General features: G+C 31.9%; 1 protein-coding gene across 1 annotated transcript in view; it reads left to right on the top strand.

The window, feature by feature from the left end:
- Positions 1-19,697, top strand: part of LOC109595235 (alpha-1,3-mannosyl-glycoprotein 4-beta-N-acetylglucosaminyltransferase B) — a 79,034-nt gene that overhangs the window by 34,674 nt on the left and 24,663 nt on the right. The window contains exons 2-3 of the mRNA XM_020010548.2: positions 12,908-13,120; positions 13,182-13,450. Of these exons, the coding sequence (XP_019866107.1) occupies positions 12,908-13,120; positions 13,182-13,450 (482 nt within the window). The remainder of the gene's footprint in view (positions 1-12,907; positions 13,121-13,181; positions 13,451-19,697) is intronic.

The following is a 19,697-nucleotide window of genomic DNA, read 5'->3' as shown; positions in this document are numbered from 1 at the left end:
GAAGAAGGAAGGAAGGGTAGTTGGCAACAGGCGGTTTGGCATTTCCAATTAATTAAGCAACTGAAAATAATATCACTGTCACTTTGGACGTAAGTGCGTTCATAAAAACTTTTCAAATTTCAATTAATTTTATGCGGAACCGCGAAAACTTTTCGGTTTTCCCCTCGGACTCGTAAAAGTCGGTCCGAGGGTGGAAAACTTGAGCCGGGGACCCGTTTTATTTATTTACATGGGATCCGGTCAAATCTGTTTTCTGTCAGGCGACACTTTCTATCCACGGCAATTTTAAAATGCCATCGAGCTTTGCGACCGAAACACCAATGCCATTTAGGTGTGTCGATGGTTCCGCGGGCTCTTTGTCAGTCAACTAAATCTTTCACGGGGAAGATTGATGGTCGTTTCCCCAAAAGCTCACCGGAAATAAAACAAAAACTGTCCCGTTACTTCAATACGGTACATTGATCAATTATTTCAATCTTAAAAGCATCCCTGTGTTTGTTTTAATAATTCAAGTATTAAAATTGTTCTCGGTGTGAATTCCTAAGAGATAATGTTGTGTTAAAATGGCACCGAAATGTTGACGGTTTAAACAAAGGATGGAATCTGCGTCTTGTCTCGGTTTTGAACAAATGTGTGAGCGTACACATTAAATCTCGGCATAAACAGTTCGCCCAGCAAAGTTATTATGTCCACGTTGACAGTGTAGCAAATAATGCGGCCAAAGTTAATAGTTTACAACAGAACTTAGAAACAACTATGGGTTTTATGCAATTGAAAACGGCCCGGTTTTATGAAACGTTTTATTAAATTGCTTTAATGAAAGTTGTGGAAGTTTAAAAATTGGTAACCGATACGTTTGCCCGTTCGAGGAGGTTTATTAGATTCTCGCTTTCTTGTCAGAAACTTTTTCCAACTTGGTTTTTAATTTCGGCCCCATTCAGAGAAATATTTGATTGCAAACAAACGATTTTTGAGCCATAAATTAAAATTTTGGCTTTTTATACGTGTGGTATAAATTTAATTCACAGTTTTGTGCGTTGAACCGTTGAAAAAATCTGTTCAAATTATTGGCCTTTTTAGAAATAAAATTTATCGGTTCACTACCACATAAAACTCCAACAAATAAATTTTATCGTTGATTATATTCATTATTTGTTAACAGTGAAATTCATAAATCACTAATCGTATGTTCATTGTTTCTATAAATAATTCAATTAAGTGTTCATAATTTTAATACACGTGACCTATTTTCAGATTATTGTTGTTTACTCATAATTTTTTTCTTCATATCAACAATTCAAAAGGTACAAATTTCAATTGATTTTCTAGTTAAATTGAGAGTTTTTTTGTGGTTAATCTTCATAAATTCGGATAGATTAATATTAGAGTGTCATGAAAGTTTGGTTTCTTACTGTGTGTAAACTGGTTTTTATTTGAAATTATATGATCATTTAATCAACGCTTTGAATAAAGTATTGATAAGAAACAAATTTGTACAATTCTCTTTTTCCCTATTTTTTGTCAGCAATTTATATTTCTGATTATTTCTTATAAATTTCATTAATGTTCTTCAAATAGAATGACATTGGCATAATACCCTATTTATAAAATAAATGGTTATTGAGTTACAGAAAATGATGCAGAATAATTGACATAACTTATACATTAGAAGCTTATAGAAAACGAAAAGTTTTTTGTTATTTGTTTTTTAGTGATGACCATTTCGTCAAATGTTTAATGTGATACTGTGGAAACTTTTTGCTGAATTAGATGTAACGTGTACAAACATATCTAACTAGTTAAAAGTAGCTAAAAAGAGCAAAAAGTTGAACAAATGGTGGCTCAAAAATTGATCAAAAATAACAAAAGTCACCGTTCTGAAGTGTTGTTTAGTCTTCTTGATTGGATTGTGACTGGTAATGAAAAGTGGATACCTACTATATGGCATTCAGTGATGTTGGGCACAGTGGTTAAACTGCAACTAAGCTCTGAAATACTTTCCAAAAACGAAATTGCATTAAAAATAGGTTATGGTTACAGTTTGGTGGACTTCAGTCAGTATGATAAATTACAACTTTTCTGAACCGTGGTGAAACAAGCAACTTTCTTAACAACCTAATTTGTTTTGGACCATCTTTTTTATTTACATTATATATCTTTAATTTATTTAATACTTTTGTTTACACCATTATGATCAGCGAAAACTTTTACTTATTTACATAGTTGTGGATTTTGTGGTTTTATTATATGATTACAATTTTTACTTTGTGTACGTCATTAATAATAATAATTTTAAGATGATACTTAAAAATATATATTAAATAATTAATGTATCGTTTGGAGATAAAAATACTCAATAATTTGTATGTTTACGATTATAGTAAAAATTAAATTTGATGCATGTAGGTATATATGAAAAATCATTTTGTCAATTGGTTTATTCACTTTATGGCATCAAAATAAGTCACATTAATCATCTCACAGCCGGAGACTACCCAATTTCCCCAACATAATAATGAAAAAGTTTTCAAGCCTTATAAATTATTTTTAACCAATTAACCGAAATAAATTGTAAGTCTTCATTTTTACATGGTTAGCAGTTTGGTTTTATGGCAAACAAAAATAGTTGAGCCGATTTATCTTCGACATTGTTAAGAATAAGAACACTTTTGTAGCCATATTTTATATAAAACTTATAAAAATAACTAACCAGTGGAGAAAGAAGCTACTTCAGTGAGTTTGTAACAAAGAATCTTATAAAATATCCTTTGTTCAATTTCCCTTTCAGTTTTTTCCTTTTATACGGAGAACTGAAGCGGGATTGAAAGTATGAAATGTACATAGTATTTTTATATCCTTTATTATAGTTCGTCGTTTATAGAGATTGTCGCAAAGTCAAGAGTTGGGATTTTATTTGATATTTTCCACTATTACGTTTCATTTGTGTATTTATGAATTTTTGATAAATCCATAAAAGGAGGAAAATAATAGAGAGAGAACGCGCTCCGTGAAGGGAATTTCATATATCATAATATGATCAGGGGATAAAAGAAGGCGACCGAACTAATCGATGGAATAAATCCCTTTGATGGCCAGAAATAGTGGAGATGTTGAAATGGAGAGGGAATTCTGAATCAAATAACTATTCTCTTTATGTCTGTCCTCTTATATTCTATTAAATCTCTTTCAAATCCACTCCTGCAGTTTTTCACTCAATAAACATACATATTCGTATCTATAGGTAATTGTGTTTCAAAAACAACTGAACTTCCCTCAATTGCACAAGTTTAATAGAATATCGAACGGCTAGGAATAAAGTTATAATTTTGTTTTATTAATAAGCCTTCGGCAACATAACGAAGTAATCCAGTTGCACAACTACTTAAGCTATTTATACAGAAGCTTCTCGCATTAATCTCGTCTACTGGGATACGGATCATAATTGCAAATCGCTTCCGGATAATAATAATATATTCGTACATATTTGTTACTGACTATTTTATGCCTATTCTTATAGAGCACACTGTTGTTTTCAAATAATTTACGGCCGTGTTAATTAGACGGCGAAAGAAAAATATCGCTGCCGTACATTTTGAATGATGAATCGTCAGATCGTCAGAAATATATTAGGTCATGTTTTCGGAAACAATGTCTGAAAGTAAGATGAATGAGGTTCAAGGTGTGTTTTTGTAATGCGTCGAGGAAATTGAATTCTACCAAAATTTACGGCCAAATGAACAATTGCTTAATAAGTTGATTAAGTTAAAAATTCCATTATCGATGAAACGCGCAATTTTAGGAACCACTAATTAACCAATATTTATGTTAATCGAAGCAATTTTCTTTAAAGCTCCGCACATGAATAATAAAGGTATAATTAAAAAAGTTTTGAATCTGTTCACGTTCACTTGGGCAATTCCGAAACAGACCACGTTTGACGTTAAATTCCTGAAGTTGTTCTTTCTTAAAGTCATCGCTGCGAAACTTGCTTGATTAATTAACGACGTGATTTTTTAACGGCGCTTGATTTTTTACTTCGCAACTTATGACATGTTTTAATTGCTAATCAAATTATTTATTGTTCTGTACTAAATGTTCAAATTACGATTAAATTGTAATATAACATTCCGACACATTTCAGTCAATTTTACCGCGACTTTGTTACAAAAAACCTTAATGCATTTATCAATTAAAAAGACATTCGTGCATTAAAATCGATTGAATCCAAAATATATTCATATTCAAACTTTTGGCCGATTTCCCCGGGGTATCCAATAACTAGATATTAAAGTTGGTAGTTATAAACCGTTTACATTTTTTCTCCTTCTCCGAATCGAGCTATTAAATAGCACTTAAGTTTGCCAGTCAGAAAAGAATATAACAAATTTATCAAAGATTGTGACTTGTTGTTAAGAGGGACATTTTATGAAAAATATGGATATTATTTTTCAAAACGGATTATATCCATTATTAAGCAACCAAATTAGAATTACAATAACACCAGGATAACATATACTTTTCCACCAAGAGCCTTTAATGACAGAGGTGCTTTTAACACCCAAGATGGCTAATAATTCCTTAATAAGTAAGATTATAAATTATGATTATAAAATGAATATAATATATGTATATGGTAATATATGAATGAAGACGTATTAAAAACTACTTATTATATTAGATATAATATACTTATGTTACTTGTACTTGTACTAAACTGTGGAAAGAGATTAAAAAGCTAGTACCTAAAAAAATATTCGCTATTAGGTGATGAGTAGTTTAGTGTCATACAAATTAATAAAATTATATTAGCAGTTTATTTGGATTTGAGGAGAGCTTTTGAAACGTTAGATAGTACATTATTGTTACAGAAGTTAAATAATTTTGACGTTGGTGGAACTGTAATTAATTGGTTCCAAACTGATATTAAAAAGTTACAATTAATAACTTTTATTAGAATTAACAAATAAAATTGGTGTTCCACATGGAACAGTGTTGGGGTCTAGTTTGTTCAACTTATACGTAAATGATATTGTAAAATATTGGAAGTGTAATATTTATGTTTGTAGACGATACAAATCTACATTGTTGGTAAATATTGATTACATGTTGGAAACTGTAAATCAGGAGTTATTTGTGATGTATCAATAGACGTGATAATGTAAGTGTAAACATAGGTAAATCTAAGTTTATGATGATAGGTAAGCTTGATAAATTGTCAATATATAAATTATAGAGTACTGAAAAAATAACAAAAATTAAATACCTAAGTGTGATTATGGGCAGCAACTTAAATTTTAGACATTATATTTTAAAAACTATTTCTAAAAAGATATACTGTTTACGAGAAGGGCTTGCAACTTAGATTTAAACACGAAAATATTAATTTATAAAGCTAGTTTAATCCTCATTTTGATTATTGTGCTATGATTTTGTTTAATCGTAACCGTGTGTGTGAATTAAACCAACATCAGAAAGTACAAAATAAATGAATTGAGTTAAAGTACTATACGAAAAGAGAAGAGAGATTTTTGTATTAAAACTTCCAAAAGTCAATAATTAAACTAAAGTGTTTTTGAGGGTATAATGAATTACCAAATAACATAAATAATATTGGTAATTTTCTAAAGTTTAAGCATGAAAATGTATTTTTGCACAATTTTAATTTTTGTTTATTAATTATATTAACTCGTGTATACACATTTATGTGTTTCATTCGATTAAATTATGTCAGATAAACTAAAATTATGTTCTGTTAATTAATAGAGAGTTGTTTTACTCGGATAAGCTATTTTATTCGAGTACTTAGTAAAATAATTAATATGTAGTTACCACGTGAAGGTACCATGAAATAATGTACATATTTCCCAAGTATTTAACTGGGAATTTATCTCGTGGCTGGTTTTGTTGTCTCGGTAAGCTCTCGAGCAGTTTACGAACGGTAACATAAAAACTAATTGCTGGGAAACAATTAAAGAAATTCCGTTTTCAGTTCGTCTAAATCCTTAAGCATCCTTTGCAAATACAAACATGCCCGTAGTGGGCGGAATAAATGTGCCAACATCGAAATTCCGGTATGACAAGACAATACATCTTCACCGTGACAACATTATCTAAAGAAAACTTTTATTACCGTCACATTGTCTCATTTGACACACATACCGTTTTGCATGTGGACGTCGTGAACGTCTTTCCGGTCGGAATCGGAATCGGGGTCATGCGGGAAAAACATTTTTGTTTGGTTCGTGAACAATCGTAAACACAAATAACCTTTTTGAACTGAAACCCGAATGCGAAACCGGCAAACCGAATGGACGGTTACGATAAATCAAACGAATGACACCGCAAAGACAAAGACGTACATCCTAAAACGTGACTGTCGATTTTTATTTCTTTATTTCTCACTCCCCCGTTCCTTCGCTTGATGGTCAGCATTTATGTTAAATAAATCACTGATTATCTACTGTAAATAGTGTAATTAGGAATAATAAAAAAATCAAACGAACTGTAAAATTACCAAGTTGGAATGGAACCGTTTTTCCTGAACAGGACAGCCATCATATATCATACCTATGTGTGGATAGAAAATTACACGTTCCACCGGCAAATACTCGGCTATTTTCCTTTAATTATCATTATCTGTGCTAATAAAACGTAAGTTCAATTTGAAATGTGTTTCCTGCTGTGCATTTTTCAGCCGCGGAAAAATGTCAACGGGTTATAATTAATACTGCACGGTTCACAATCACTAATTTAACTAACCAACCCACATTGAATTTTATCGAATTTAATAATTGACATTTGTTTATACAGCTAATTAATTAGCTAAATAACAATTTTACGATCTATTAAACTTTTGAACTGTAACAACATTTTACATCCAGTTATCTGAAATAACAGCGATATTTGTTCAAAAATTAAATCGCAATATGTATGTATCATTCGTTATTATTTAAAAGTTCTGGTTTAAGAGATAACGAATTTTTTCATTGTGTCTATTTTATCTACCATGAAATTGTGTAAAGCAAGCAACAGTTTGATGTATTTTTTACTGCTAATTGGAATTCTTCATTATTCATTCCATCGTACAATTTAAATTTATCTCGAAGCGATTAATTGCCTTATTGCCGCAATAAGGAAAACTGTATTACCTTACCTATCTTTTGTTATTAATGCATAAAATTACGCAGGCACACATTCATATTCTATTATTCTTTTCCGCCTGAATAAATCAGTGCGTCCGTATCCAATTAATAAAAACAACGACGTGGAAATATTTAATGTGCAGCTTATAAATTTTTGTACGACCAACAGGCGTATCCCATGCATTTGTCGAAAAAGGAAAGGAAAAAAATGCAAGAAATTATTATCTTTCTGGAAGTGTAAGTTAGTGTAAGCGATATGTTTCGTTATTTACGTTGCACGCGATCGGAATTCGCACGATTCCCCAGACGTTTTCCTTCGGTCCGATGGCTAAATATAATTAATTATTATTATTATTTTCATTTCCATTTCCCCTCGTGTTACCACACAATGAAAGTTCATTTCTCCGTTCGCAACACCGTAAGGAATAATTCGACATTATCATTTTAAAGCACGCATGTGACTTAATTAATTATTTTTTAACGTTCCGGTGCATCCGCCACTTTTTCAAACGGTCGAGAAAGAAGGAAGGAGTGTGTTTCAGACGTTCGCCTCTTTCTCTCCATTGTGCCTAGTTATTATTTGATTCCCGTGCAATTTGATGTTGTGTTGTGTCTGCAACGTTGTGCACAGTTGTCGGAAACGGAACGCTTACACGATTGAATGGAGGTTTAACGGACACAATGAGTAATGGGTTCGTGTCAATCATGCGTCCGGACAGGTGTTATTAATACGTGAATAATTAAGACTTTCGATTCTCCACAAACACACAGCTCGAATGTCAATTGGACGGGTTGAAATTTCTAGAATTATTTACATTCTATTATTTTCATCCCTCTGAATTTAATAAACGATGAACAATGGAGAAACTTCTGCTTTGTTTAAGGATAATTATAATTTCGAAATACTCTAGTAGCAATTCGAAGGGATTTGGTAACTTGAAAGAAAATTCTAAGTAAAGGATGTTTACAATCCCTTAAGAATGATGGATCGTAATTTAAGAGGCGTAAGTTCTGTTCCGTTTTAATAAGAAGAACAAAAGAGTGATGAAATTTACAACATCCACTTTTTACAATATAAACATTTAAAAGGAAGACGAATAATAAGTATCCAAATTTTTTATTCTTATTACGGCCATTTTTCTTGGGAGAAGCTTTACTTCAGGATTGGGTTTAAAATATTTCATGCACTTGAAAAATATCTATCTACTTACATTTACGCCGTGGCTGAGATAAATCATTGAATAATTAAAATAAAATTGTGTCTAATAAATCTTCGCATTAGTTGAAATATTTACGTGGCGATATTACGATGGGATTAATTAACGGAGTTAATTTGATCGAACGTGATTTATCGAGTTAGTTAACGAATCTCGTTCATCAATTGGGATCATAATAATTTACATTAATCCGTAATATGAATTTAATTAATTTAAATTGATTAATAGTTTGTGAATAAAATAGAAACGTTTTTATTTAAAATCATAAAATTAATTATTTATTTATCTATCTATTGGTGATTTCGATGGTCGTCTATAAATGAAACCTATTAATTACTAATAACGAAATTGCCTGTGGATAAATTACGACCACCAACATCATTTTTGTGGCTTTAGCAAAGTAATTTTTAATATATTTTTTATGTCTAACATATGTTGTCGGTAATTCATTCATTTACAATATACATGAAACATATGGCAGATAAATAATTTTTATAATGAAATTTTTCGAGGAGAATACTAATTTTACAAGCGAAAACGGCTAATTTTGTACAGTTAGATATATCGATGCGGTAGGTTTAATTTTATGCTTGTAACATTTAAATTGTCCGTTTCATTTTCTAGCAAACCAATCAAGCTGTTGTTGATGTTATTGTTGTTTTTGTTGTTGCTCTAGAAATTTCTTTCCTTTGTAACATCAAGCCGAAATTTTGCGTATGTAAAGAATAGAAAGAAAAGTTTGTTGGGACGTAAAGACCGTAATTTATTGTTTACGGAAACAATTTCACGGTCAATATAGCAAAAGTTCTTTCTGGTCGTTGGACGCGCAAAACCTTTTTTGCAGATCGCGGTGTAACATATGTAGGTACAAAAAGCGTTTTATGACTGATGGTTTCTCCTACACGAATTAGCGGTTCACGCTCGACATTCTATGTTAATGTCACGGAATGGTGGTTTAATGTCTTTATGATGTCGGGACACGCAGCCATTTTTGCGGGACAAGAAATATGTTGCGAGCAAATTTTCGGTCGGTTTACACAACTGTGCAAATAAAAAATTTACCGACTTTACTAAATACGTGTGTTTTGCCTCGCGGCTTGATTAATGCTGGTTAACCTTTATTCGTTTACAAATTTGGAGCCGTGGCATTTGCGCTTACGTTCTTTTTCTCTTTGGATTTTCTTGGTAAAACTCTTTTAATATCCGGAAATTCTGAAATCTGTGTGCACAGCAGAAAAATTCCTGCGATTGTTCGTTGTACTATAATAATACCTAACGGGGGAATTTTCAAGAGATGCAATTTCATGCTTATTGGTTCGTTCAGTTTTGGTCAGATTGCGAAATGGATATGAGTATATTAAATTTGTATAAAAAAACACTTTTTACTAGTTTTATATGGCTATAGTATTAATTATTATATTTTTTTCATTTTTCAATCAGTAATAAGTATTAGTATAAAATTAATTATTGTAGTCAGTTGCTAACAATAAGATTTATTGTCATTAAAATTCTTTCAATGGATGATGAACAATCTCATCCCATCCACTTATATTAATTTATAATTAAATTGACAAATTTGTTTAATTCGGGATAAATTGAATAATTCGGGATAAATTGAATATAAGAAAAGTTTTTGAAATATTAATTTACAAATTAATAAGTTACCTGAATAAACATTTAATATATAAAAAAATATATTTAAAAAGTGAAAACTTTTACATAAATAATTGTTTCTAAAATATATTTTTCTTAAGTTAGGTATAAAATTGATATAAAAAACTATTTGGAAGATTTTTTAATATTTTTTTATAAAGATTATTTCTAAAATATATTTTTATTTATTTATTTGTTTTTTAAAGTCATCTGAGATTTAAAATTAATATAATATATAATTATTATATTCCAGTGACGGGCACTGAAAAACAAAAAAAATGTGGATTTTTCGAAAAAAATGTATTTGAGAAAGTTATTGCATCAATTCCTTAACACCCTGTTAACTGTGTTAAGGAAATGAAAGCTCAGATAAACACAGAATCCAAATATAACATATACCAAACACATTATTAACAAATAATTAAAAATAGGAAACAAACAATAATAAAACTTCTAACTTACGCTAAGGGCCATCTTTAAGGATGGGGATGATACTAACCTAGCGTCAAATATGTTACTATGAACAATAATAAATATTGGGGAATTATTCTCCATATGTGACAATATATATTATTTTATCAAGTACTCGAAAAAAATAGCTTGCCTGAGTAAAACCTAATTAATTAATTAACCGAACATAATTTCAGTTTATCTAATTCAATCGAATAAAACAAATAACTGTGTACTAGGGTGGGCCAAAAAATCATTTTTTTAACTTCCGACACTGAAAAGTTGGTTGTCAAACACCTCAAAAATATGCTGTCTAAAAATGAGCTCTTAATTGTAATAAGAAGGTCCTCTTCATCTCAGTTTTCCATTTTTTCCTCAGTCCCATATGGCAACAATCCATATCTCACCATTACTTGATTATACATCATATTTACATTTTTTGAAAATTCAACCCTTTACAAAAAAGGTATTTTACATTTTTTTTAACTTTACCGTATAGAAAATATCGGAGATCAAGGTTTGAACACCTTAATAAAAATTTACTTTTTACTTTATAGGAAAAAAACGTTCCGTAACAAATATATGGAAAGTGAATAAAAAAAAGTGAGATGAGGAGGATCTTTCTATTAAAATTAAGAGCTCATCTTTGGAGAGCATATAAAGGTGCATAAAAATCACAATTTTAGTGTCGTAAAAATTTTATACAAGAATTATTTTTAATATATATTTTTAAGTTATGTGGGATTTAAAATTAATATAAAAAATATTTTTTTTAATAGTGGAAAAGTGGATTTTGTTTTTTTATTTAAATATTTATTATATTATTTTTTACATTTATTATTATTTTATATAAAAATTATTTCTAAAATACACTTTTATTTATTTGTTTGTTTTTTAAAGTTACCTGTCTGTAAATTTAATATAAAAAATAAATTTTATTTTTTATTTTATTATTGTATTTTGTACATTTGTAAATTTAATTATAAAATATATAAAATTACTTATTTATTTATTTTTTTATAAATTAGTATTTGGTATAAGTTAATATAAAAAATTGAATTTTGTTAAAATAATGGGAATTGAATTTTTTTCTTCCCTTTTACATTTCCGAATTCAATACAAAAACTTTTCTCCAATAGATTTTTAAATGATAATTTAGTTTGAGCCTGTTAAACAAAGTTGTTGGCCTGAATGCAACAAGCTGACTTGATCTTCGAACCTGAACTCTGAACCAGTCTAGTTTAACTAGTTGTATATAAGATGGAGTTTCAACAAGTTTCCCATCAAAACCGAGACGTACTCCCTTCACTTCCCCGCACGACCACGTGCCAAATTGCAATCGAACTCCGTTACATTCAATTGCTCCATTTCAGCTTTCAGGTGGACCAAACAAAAAAAAAAAGATTAGTTGAATCGAATGATTGGACAGTATTAAATCAAAAAATCGGGTTGGTTTCCACAAAAATGTGACCAGAATCGAATCTGACGTTCGATGCGACCAGAATCGAATCCGTCCATTTTAATCAGCGATCACAATCCGAATTAGCCAGTCCGGACACTGTTCCCTATTTCGTATTGTTGTTCTGAGGTAAAACGGCAATAATTCCATACCACTAACCATTCACGGCATTCGCGACCGCTGGCCACGTCACTATCAATTGTTCCTGCAGGAATGTAATTTGTCTGTCGTGATTGATTTCTCGGTCGTTATTAATGAATGGATACGAGTAGGTAATCCGGCCGCTGATTTAATTTTAAGTTATTGCCCATTAAACGCAGACAGTTGATATTATCCTGGGAGCGTGTGAGGACTACAATCTATTGACATGTTGTGTCCATTCAATTTGTCTTATTTGTCATATTTTCAACCTTATTTACTTTCTTATTTCTATTAAAAGATAAATATTTTGCATAACGGTAAATTAAGAGTCATCGAACAATTATTTGACGGTATTTTTAACCAATAATCGAAGTAACGTTATTATATGTATTAAATCAAGGCCAATTTAAAATTTTAATCACATGTTAATTTACATGTGAGAAATGTCGGTCAAAGATATTTTAACTGTACCTATTATATAAAAAAATCTCGTTGTTTGATCAAGCTCTTTGTTAGTAAAGGTAAATAGCAATCAATTATCTGTAATTTAATTAACTGAACTCGTCTGGTGTAGTTTTAGATCCCCTGCAGACCATGAACGATCGGATCAATTAAAATAAATAACTTTCTCGATAAGAGAAAACATTACTGCTATTCACAACTTATGTCGCTTATCAAAACGAATTGCCTTTTCGAGTGTGTTTCCGTAAATGTTTGGAGGCGATTAGAATGAAATATCTTCTACGTTTCTTGTTGTTTCCATTTTCAGTATCGGATTACATACTTTTCGATGTAAACTACCACTCTTGTTTGCATATGGTTCTAATAACTGTGGTTTTTTTCAGATGTGAGCTCGGAGCAGATGCTGGTGCAACGATTGGCCGAGTTGCAGGTCAAACTGCAATATTTGGATTCTATGTACAGGACACGGCAGGAAGATTTGCAGCAATTAACCCAACACATCGATCAAATCACGATTCCCGGGGACAATTCCTCAAACTCAGTCGGACTGCAGGATTACCGACCTGAAGTCAAACAACTGATCAAAAACATGTCCGGTATGTTGACCGATTTTTTTTTTCAATTAGATTTTTATAAAACCCACGGTTTCGCCTACAGGGATGCACGCGGCAACCGGTTTGAACCCGCCAATCATGTTGCGGCTACCATCTTCGTATCATTTCCTGCCGCATTTGTTGGACGATCCGTCGAGTCTCAGGTTGGCGTATCTCATGTCAAAGAACAGGAACGGAGTCTCTATGGTCATGGGAGTGCCGACCGTTCGACGGGAGAAACAGAGCTATCTCATGGACACACTGCAGAATCTGATCGATGGCATGAACGCTGAGGAAGCCAACGATTCGCTGATCGTGGTCTTCGTTGCCGAGGTGAGTTTTAATATTTGAACCACACAGGTGTTTCATGTTTATGGTACGTAATCACAAGGCACATAAAAACAACAGCAGTTAAGTTATTTGAGATTTCATTAACATTTTAGGCTACTTACTGATTTGTAGTAACATAATAAAAGAATAAATAAAATAAAATTTAATTTCTACTATTGTTTATTATTCGAACTGTCAATTAATAGTGTTAAAATTAAATTACATGCATAGCAGGAAATGGATTCTAACACAACTATAAACTAGTAATAAACAACACAGATTAATCTCCTGAAACCGTTTGACACAATTCGATTTAAATGAAGTATTGTAGAAATTAATGACTTAAAAATCTATCTGCAATACTTTTACTGTTACTACATCGGTAAATACGTTATTTGTGAGTTATTCTTTTCAATTTATATAAAAAGCACACATGCTTTATTTTGGTGATGCAATGGTTTTACGGTGACAGAAATATTAACAAAACCGCTGTTTTATAAAAGCGCTTTTTAATGCATACGAATATGGACGCGATAAATCATCTTTCCATTAGCGGTTGAACAAAATTTTCCCGTAAAACTGCATTCATTAAATTTATCTGTTATTTAGTAATGACGCGTCGACGCATTAAATAGAACCGATAATAAAATATAAATTGGAAATTCATTTATACGATGTATTCGAATTAAGTCCAGAAAGTTGCTAATTTTGGATTAATTCGAACTGCAGCTCGGTAAATCATTTAGTCGAAAATCAAAATTTAATGTCGCTACAATAAATTGGCGCATATTCTCCTGATTCGCCAGTTTCCCGCTCAAGTTGCGACTACAGTTAATTTATAAGCCCATGTTTGTCTAATTTTACCAGTTTATAAATCACTCATAATATATTATGTAACTGATTTACTTGTTTCATGCTCCGACTGGATTTAATTAACAAACCTGCGAAAGGTTTCGTGAAATTTCGACTAGGCGATTTACAAGAGTTTACATACCTAAGTTGGGTTTAATAGTAAAATTGAGATGGTAATTAAAGGAATGATTTATGGACTACTTTGGTTTTGGAAATTAATTGTGAAACTGATACATTCACGCTAACCGATAAACCTGCTCCGGTTAATTTCCCGAAGGCCCTCCAAATAACAAAACACACTCTCGATTTCTCAAAGATAAATGATAATTTAACTTTCAGTCTTTCTTATTTACTCTATCAATTTAGTAGAGGAAATGTTTAAAATACACTGCGTGCAACACCTAGATATAATTGATTTATTCTAAATTAAAAAAAAATATTAACCTATTTCTGAATATTAATTGATTAAAAAATTAAATAAAAATCTTAAAGTATAAATTGTCAGAAGCCAATAATGGGTCGGATCCACTCTTTGATTAAGACACTTATTGATGCGTCGTGGCATCGATCTAATGATATTATAGTTTAGGCGTCTTAGTTTATTAAGAGCCGGTGGAGGGCACTGTAAATTCCTTAAGCGTCATCCCATCATATCATACACATTTTCGATTGGGGAAAGGTTTAGGTGGTCAAAGCAGTAAATTGACACGGAAAGCTTCCAGGAAGTTTAATGTATTCCTGGCAATATGTGGACGGGTATTATCTTGCTGAAAAATTAGTCCGATATCTCTTAGGGAAGAAGATAAGGCTCCAAAACATCATCCACATATCACTGGGACGTCATATTGGTACTAATTAAAATTAAAGCAATAGCACCATAAACCCCATAGCCTTATGAATATGACTCTCCACAGCACAGGTGATCCTCGGACCTCTTTCTCCACGTCGCCGCCTTACTAACACATGACCATCGTGTGCTGAAGCAAAAGCGTGATTCATCACTTATTCCATTCTTCATCCCACTGTTGACGTCACTACGTTGGCGCTTATGGTTTGCTTGTAGAAGTAAGTCCAAAAAAGGGCGATAGATCCGTAGGTCAAAAGACCTTATAGAGAGGTAAACAGATCGAATACCAATTGGTCAACCTTGGCCACGTTGAACTCATCCTGACCCTTAGGGCCAATAATCTAAGACGACGGTTTTGTGGCTCTTTGGGTCTTCCGGAACCGTTTGCTCTACCTCTTCTGTCCTCTTCACTCCATGACTGCCAACATCGAATTATAATACTTACTTTTCTGTTCAAACCCCGAGCTATTTCTCGAATGACTTTAAAAATTTCATAAAAAAATTGTGGAAGTGAAGAAAGAATTTATTTCCGTTTCTGAATTCATCTTCTGAATTAAATCGGAGGGTAATGACAAAATAAAAACTATGGTCCCGATATATGAATATATATCGGGACCATAGTGTGAATGAAATTAAACTTCCCATTCAATATTTTGATGCTTGGTTTAAGTCCCCGAAATGGAACACAATATTCTAGTACATTAATCAATTGTGTAATTTCCAACCAAAAACACTTGATGAGAGTGGTATTTTTAACACCTAAGATCAGCCATCATTCCTGAATTAGTGCAAATGTAAACAATAATTATAAAATAGGTGTGTCAATAATATTACAAGAAATAATAAAAATTACATCAAGCAAATATTCCAAATCAATTGTTAGGTGACGATTGGATCAATTCAATGACGATGTGACAGTTTAATAAAAAGTGTTGTCCAAAATTGTTGTAACCAACCCTTTTTCATTCCCTGTAATAATCAGATCAATAAAAGGCTCATTTGTGTTAAATGCATGGAGAAAATGGGCAATTGCCAAACGCCTAATTTTGTTATCTCCATTTAAACATAAATATGTTGAATCCTTTTTTTCCGATTTTCCAATTTCCACCACAGTTGAATGACTGGTTTCAGGACGTCCTTAACATTGCTCATCTTCAATTTTAAATAAACATAACCAAACTCTTAAAAAAAATAAATAAAAGTCATTATTAAAAAGAGCTTAAAAGATTTTAGCTATACATAAATTACTTTTTCCGATACTCAACATAATCGCAAGATACACATGTTAAAGCTGCGGTGTGTTCGATTAACGTCACCAATCCGGATAATTTAGATTTCCATGATCGAAAGAGACAATGGGAGTCGAGCGTAGTTGTACCATTCGTCGTTTACAATCCGAAATGACATGATGAGAAATACGGTGAGGCGTGCAATCACATCTGAATATATATTACGAGTTAATATAATAGAATATGATCTGTTTGCGGGAACAATGCGTCGCGACGCCTCGCCTTGCGTTTCCTTTTCGAACGGTTCATGTGCTGTGTCATTTGTTATTGGTCTGAAAGCGCACTCGGCGATCCCATTGTAAAAATTGACAGGGCACAATCGTGTGCCCGTTCAATTTGTTTCTTTCTACGAGACGCACATTTGCACTTTCGAAAACTGTTGGATAAGAGAATTGAACTAATGGATTTAGACTTTTTAATTTGTAGTCACAGACGCGGATGTTATTTTTAATATTAATTTGGCTTAAGATTTCGTTCTGGCATTTGGTATTGTTTTGTTCCTTGTTCTTCCAAGATGAATGTTAATTCTATACTTTCAAGACAAAAATAGATATTAGTTTTAAACGCATTTCCGGCTTAGCTAGAAGCTTTGAACTAAATAACTACATTAGCAAAATTTGACCTGTTTTCAAAATGTTCTCAAATCTACAGCTTCCAAAATATTGGGTTAAATAACTGCTGATATTTTTTGTGGAGGTGTATTCTGTTGATATCTGTTCATTTTTCCCTTAATTGTCTCGATTTAGTTATTATACGACCATCGATTTTTCAAGTTAGTCTATTATGTTCCGAACAAGTCCTAAAAATTTCAACTAGGGTATCGAGCTTGGAACCGATTTATAAAATTTAAAACATTTCGAAAATTGTAGTTCGCATATTTTGTTCAATTTTTATAAACTTTTTTATGTATAAAAACGAGCAGCGTCACATATTCTTCAGCAAATAAAATATTAATAACTAATAGTGATAAATGTTGTCAAGCTTTCGTTGTTTCTCGGTTTATCCTGCTATTTAACAAAGGGTATTAATGGCTCTAAGACCACATCCATACAACCTTATTCTGATAGTAAACAGACTTACAGTGATTCCAGCATCTGAATGTACAGAATGTGCCATTTCTTATAGCTGAAATAATCAGAAAACGGTCCAGTCTTCTCAAGCATATTGTCAATCACCATTTTATTTAATTATAGCGGCAAAATCTTTAGAACATTCATTTGACTGTCCTAAACAATAGATAAATTAAAAATAAACCGACAAAATTTGTTCAAATCCACAATATGTGTTTTTTGATAATAAAAAATTTGCAAGAAACGGAATGCTGTTTATTTTTATGCATAATATGTGACTGTCTAGATATTTAAATATTTAAATAATATTACTAGTCGAAATAAAACATATTGAAACACGAAGAAGGGGGGAAATTTGGAAACAAAATAACAAAGAGTTTAGAATATTTTTAATAATTTATGTAATTATGTGTTTGTATATCGATTTTATGTAAACAGTCCCCAACAGGTCTTGACATTGATTCAGTGAGATGGCGTAACATATTTATAAACTACCTGTACTTCGTGTTTCTCCACTCAAATAGAATCGGAATTCATCAGTCAAAGATCTAGTTGTCGAAAATCGGCCTCCGTGTCCCTTCGATGTCCGGTGTCCACTCTTCTTCGATTTTGGGCACCATCAAACCACGCTTGACAACATCTCAACAGTAGTTGGATTTCTGTTAGTGCGATTACCGACTTGTCGAAATGAAAAATCCGCCTCCAATAGACCAATAATTCGGCCTCTTTCAAATTAACTTAGCTGGCAATAAATTTCGCGTACTTGGGCTCCAGGCATTTTAGCATACTAAACTTCGATATTGGATCCAACCAAACGAATAACAAAATTTATTTGAATTATGGTAAAAAATAAGTTTATATGAGAAAACCTATACGAAACATTACCAAATATTAATCGTTTATTCCTTTCTATAACAGCTATGTTCAACCAAAAAAATATTAAATTTGAACACCCCCTTCTTTGTCATTTAGTATATTTCAATTGAGACATTTTGACATAATGAATAAAAAGCAATTAAAATTAGAAGAAAGATAATTTGTGTACGTGTGTGAGTTCAAAACATTTGAAATGATATAAACATTTTCATCCCATAAATAGAGAGCGTATTTCAGTATGTGGGTATCCTTCGGGAAATTAATTCCGACTAGGTTTATCAGTTGTTGCGAACGTTTTCAATTCCACAATTAATATCTAAAACTAAAACAACACATACATAAATCATTTCTCAATTGTAGTTTTGAAATGGACTGGTGTAAAATATTTTTTAAAAATTAACCTTTTAATTTTCAAGAATTGAACAACATCAAGATAGAATATTAACAAACGACGACCCCATTAAATAGTACCTGTCGTACAATTGCACAAGGAAAACAAAACCATTAAATAAATTCAGAATTTGTCGGCGAGCGACGTTGGCAATTGTACAAATAAATTACCATTCGTTTTAACGGTTCAGAAACTGCGAATATTACAGTACGTTTTCATTGTAATAAAGACGAAGTTCATTGTGCGATAATCAACGTTTTTTTTGCCTAATTTAAACGAAATTGCTTTTGAAGCCGCGGCCAATGATTCCCTTATAACTCTTCCACTCGCCTCATACATTCGCATCGATGCATCGATGCATCGATGCATCGATGGCGGAGAATAATGAAAATAATTTCTCACATTATTTTCTCGCGATCTCCTCGTTCAGCATATTATATGTACGGATCCGGCAAATTAACAGCACTCGTTCGTGCTTTTATTAGTGCATTATTCATTTCCGTGCGCAATAACCAGATGCTAAAACTGCCTCGGTTCATAACGTGCCAATAAAAAGTTGCGGTTGTGGAGTTCCTTCCACTTCTTCGATTGTCTTGGATCACATACAATAACGTATCTTGAGATAGTTATGATTCTAACTGACCACCTGTTTTCCGCCCAACAAAACTATCATGACTTTGTGTAAATGTTGTTATCAACACAAACGAGATCAAAGAACGTGTCTTAATCTAATCCAATCAATCATCACGTGTTGTGATTAATCCTTTATACACATTTAACCGTCTTATTTTCATAGATTTTTAACTCAATTTCCTCACCTCTATTACAAAAGCCTTTGTTCTAAATCGCAATAACATTTTGTCTCGAAGTACAACAATGTTATTTCGTATTCGCTTTATACATATACCGATTACGTTTTCACACT

The sequence above is a fragment of the Aethina tumida genome, chromosome 2 (assembly GCF_024364675.1).
Source record: "Aethina tumida isolate Nest 87 chromosome 2, icAetTumi1.1, whole genome shotgun sequence".
Lineage (NCBI taxonomy): Eukaryota > Metazoa > Arthropoda > Insecta > Coleoptera > Nitidulidae > Aethina > Aethina tumida.
The sequence above is the reverse complement of the archived record's forward strand: the minus strand, read 5'-3'. Positions and strand labels throughout refer to the sequence as shown.